Source organism: Perca flavescens, chromosome 7 (assembly GCF_004354835.1).
Source record: "Perca flavescens isolate YP-PL-M2 chromosome 7, PFLA_1.0, whole genome shotgun sequence".
In the NCBI taxonomy this organism is placed as follows: domain Eukaryota; kingdom Metazoa; phylum Chordata; class Actinopteri; order Perciformes; family Percidae; genus Perca; species Perca flavescens.
The window spans coordinates 38,751,379-38,755,314 of record NC_041337.1 but is presented as its reverse complement, the minus strand read 5'-3'; the positions used below and the strand labels follow the sequence as shown (position 1 = coordinate 38,755,314).

The following is a 3,936-nucleotide window of genomic DNA, read 5'->3' as shown; positions in this document are numbered from 1 at the left end:
GCCTTCAGGCTCCTGGTGAGCTGGTCTGAATCTGCACGGCTTTCTACGGCACTAGCCAAAACATTTGGTGTGTGCTAACCAGTTTAGCTAAGACCACATCAGCTAACTGTTTCTGCAACTTCAGTCAGTACAAGGCCGGATTAGCCGGGAGACTTCTTCTAAATGGGGGCACACTTCAACTTTGCTTTGAATACCTGCAGACGAGGGACATATAAGTAGTTATACAATTCATTTAGTAGATTATGGTGAACTCGTGTGTGTTGTAGCTGTGTTTTGCCATTGAGAATGAGGTGGCTAACTGCTAATTGCTAGCACCGCTAGCTTCTGGCTAGTAGTCCTTGCCTAGCTACTGAGCATGTGCGACTCCCAACAAAGATGTGATAGAAGTGCAATATCTCAGTCTGTAGCTAAAACAGAGAGCTCAACACACAGGGTGAAAAGAGGAGCTGCAGCAATGTGCAGTACAACAAAAATATGTTTTTTTTTAATTAAACCATGTAAACCTATTCTGGTACAACCTCTAAATACAATTATGAACCTGAAAATGAGCATAATATGGGCTCTTCAACGTACATTTACTTTCTGAACCCGGAGAATGTTCTTTTTCTGTTTAGTGTTTGTAATCCATAGCTAGTCTACAGAACCTCAAGATCTCTGTTGATGTTCACCAACATTTACACAATAAGACTGGAGACATACGGAGGCTGGGAGGCAGGTTTTAGTTGACTAAAATGTTATGTAGCCTAAAATAAAGAATGTAAGAATCACTACAACAATAATAAATGGAAACTAAACTATTCATTACATATAAGTTATTGTCACTAAAGAGAATAATGGATGAATCAGCTGATTGGTGCAGCTCTATTCTGCTCCGTCACATCTTTGAGGAAAGAACCAGACTTTTCTCTGATGAAAACAGACGCAGCAACTCAACATTACAGCTCCTCCCTCTTCCTCCTCCTCTTGTTGGTCTTCTTGTCTTCCTTGTGGAAGACTTTTCCATCGGCCTGCTTCCTCCAGCTCAGTTTGATGTTGTCGTCCAGCCCCTGGGCCCTCAGCTTCTGTTTCAGCTGAGACACAAAACTTATCTTATTAGGGGTCCAAGCAATGCAATGTGGTTCACAGATGTTCTATATCCACTGTATGTGTGGAACCTTATTGTTTTTCTAGAGATTATTTTGCCGTTGATGAAAGTCATGCTACAGCCTAAACCGTACATGGTGGGGGAGGGGGGGGGGGTCCAGATCCCTGCATGATAAAAAAATATCATCCTCTTCCACCACTAGGTGGCGCTATAGTAAAAAAACGACATTGCACATTAGAAATACACATAGCCACACGATATAGGCCACACCCATTTCCGCCTAAACTTTTTCGTGAAAAATAGAATTTTTTTCGTAAATCTGCTTTTTCAAACTACTCCTAGACTGTGCAACCGCTCTTCATGAAACTTGGTTCTAGCATCTCCGAACCGACCTGACAAAATGTTATCAAAAGAATTTAGACCACCAAACAAAATGTCGTAAAATTAATAGATATCAGCGCGGACGTTGGTATTTTTGTTCAACATCCCACTTCGATGCTCTGTACCAAATTTGGCAAAAATCTGACATTAGGGGGCGCTATAATCAATGTTTATGTGTTTTGGCCAATAACTCAATGCATGGAAATGGGACATTTGCGATTGTAACTTTTCTGCCGTAGTAATGTCAACATGGAACTTGTGATGCTTGTTCGGCATGCCGCTCTGAGGCTCAGTACCAAATTTGGCGAAGCTCGGCCATTAGGGGGCGCTATAGTCAACGTAGAGCTAGTGCCCTATATTCATACACAAATCATGGGCGCCATATTGGATACCAACGTCAGATGAGTCTACAGTGTATTCCTACGGGGCGGATATGCTATCTTGAAATAAATCGCTTATTTTCACCATAAACAGGCATATACATGTTATTATCAACGTTTATCAATATGTAAAAGGCCCTTACGGAAATATTCCAGTGTATATTTACCTTCTATATCGTAAATGGGCCTCTAAAAAATTAAATCTTTTGCTGCTTCCATGTCTTTCATTGCAGCCAAACGCACAACAGTTGGGCATTTCTTCAGTGATTTATGTAATTTTCTATGTCAATGGGAATCAGATGAATGTTGGTATCAGACATGGAGTCCATGAAACACGTGACCACCTTGGAACCAATCGCAGAACGGTATTCTCAGAACATTCAGTTCCCTAGTTGGCCACACTCTCTAAATATTGGGCACTACGTAGACCAGTTTTAGCCTTTTTACTCAATCAATGTTAATGGGATATTTGCTACGTAATTGTGGCTCAAACCTCTTGATATTTCCTGACGTTTGCCTCCCAACCGTCACACTTTGGGTCCCACTTTAACGTGCTCCACGGGTCATCGGGGCAACTCGCGTCGGCGGCAACTGCCGCCGATGAGGCTTGGACCCCGTCATAACTGCTTGCAGTTCTAGTCGTATTTGTTTTTTCATAAATGTAAAACAGTATAAAACCTGATTTACCTGCTTCAACATGGCCTCCATCACAGCAGGGTCATTCAGATCCAGATTCTTCTTGTTCTCAAACTTCACTTTCAGCACTTTCTTTGTAACAGGAACCACTTTGTAAAAATCAAACAAACTTTATGAGTTCAAACATTTCTGTGTGGATAATAATCATCATCCTGTTCATTCCTCATCATCAGTTTAAACAATAGATTCAACACTAAGTGATCATCTGCAGCTGATCACCACTGCATGCTAACTTTACTAACTATTCCATGGAAATGATCCACATCATCATGTTCACATTTACTCTCCACAACCTGATGTTTGGTGTTTAGAGTCCCGGGTTAGCACTAGGGAGGTAACGATGGTTAAATATGGATATAAATGTGTAAAGATAACAACCGGTTGAGACAAGAAATGAAGATTTTCACTCATTCTGTTAAAAACATCTTGAGAAAACCGTATCATCAACTTAAAATCCTGAATCCAATCGTGAGTTGAGTATATCGTTACTTCTCTATTGTCCTGAATCTAAATGTAAAAGCTGTTTGAATCCCGGGTCAGCACTCACCTGGACCGTAGCAAATGAAAGCTCTCTCCATGTCACAGGACCAGTCCTCCCAGGCTCCTGATTGGCTGAAGTCTGCAGCCACACAAGTCTCGTTCCCGTTGTTATCAGGTTGCCCGTTCTTCCAGAAGCTGAATGAGGAGGTACTTCCATCTGACCACTTCCAGGAGTCTCTGAAAAGGCCGATCCAGACCAAGTTATAGTATCCTCCAGCAGCCTGCACCTTCTGGTTCTCTGTCATGTTCCTCACACTGGCCAGGTCTGTGTGGTGAGCTCTGCAGTAGCTCTGGGCTTCAGTCCATGTCATTCCAGTGTAGATGGAGACAAAAGTCACATCTGATCCTGAAAATGAAGCACAGAGAAGTGTAGAGGCAGCATAACATACAACCTCCCATCATCCACATCTGTGATTCTTCTCTTTATAATATCTAAAATAAATCCACTGAGATATAAAGAACCACATCAATAAACTAACGTTTACCAACAGTCTCTCCACATTATGAAATGTCCTTAAATCTGTGTGGGAATGCTGAATAGCTGAATTGCTAAAGCTAACTGGATAAATAGCTTAAATACGTAAAAAGAAGATGAAGTAGTGAAAATAGTTTAAAAAGTAGGAATGGTTTTAATTAACTTGAATGTCTTATCATAGTACCACTAATGTACAAAAGATGTGGAATAATTCAAGTTTTTTTGAAAAGCTTATGCTAAAGCTAAACTGGATTGCTGGTTAAAATGTGTAAGAAAAAGATGAAGTTGTCAGACAGACGGACAGACGGACAGACAGAGAACAGAGAAAGAGGACAGAGAACTGCCTGTGAGCTTCTCCTGTACTATACGGTAATTCCTCT

At 41.1% G+C, this 3,936-nt stretch overlaps 1 protein-coding gene across 1 annotated transcript in view; it reads right to left on the bottom strand.

Moving 5' to 3' along the window:
- Positions 1-858: 858 nt before the first annotated feature.
- Positions 859-3,936, bottom strand: part of LOC114558608 (macrophage mannose receptor 1) — a 4,920-nt gene continuing 1,842 nt past the window's right edge. Inside the window, exons 2-4 of the mRNA XM_028582673.1 lie at positions 3,089-3,427; positions 2,533-2,630; positions 859-1,070 (exon numbers count right to left, since the gene is read on the bottom strand). Coding sequence (XP_028438474.1) covers positions 936-1,070; positions 2,533-2,630; positions 3,089-3,427 — 572 coding nt within the window. The 3' untranslated portion in view covers positions 859-935. The remainder of the gene's footprint in view (positions 1,071-2,532; positions 2,631-3,088; positions 3,428-3,936) is intronic.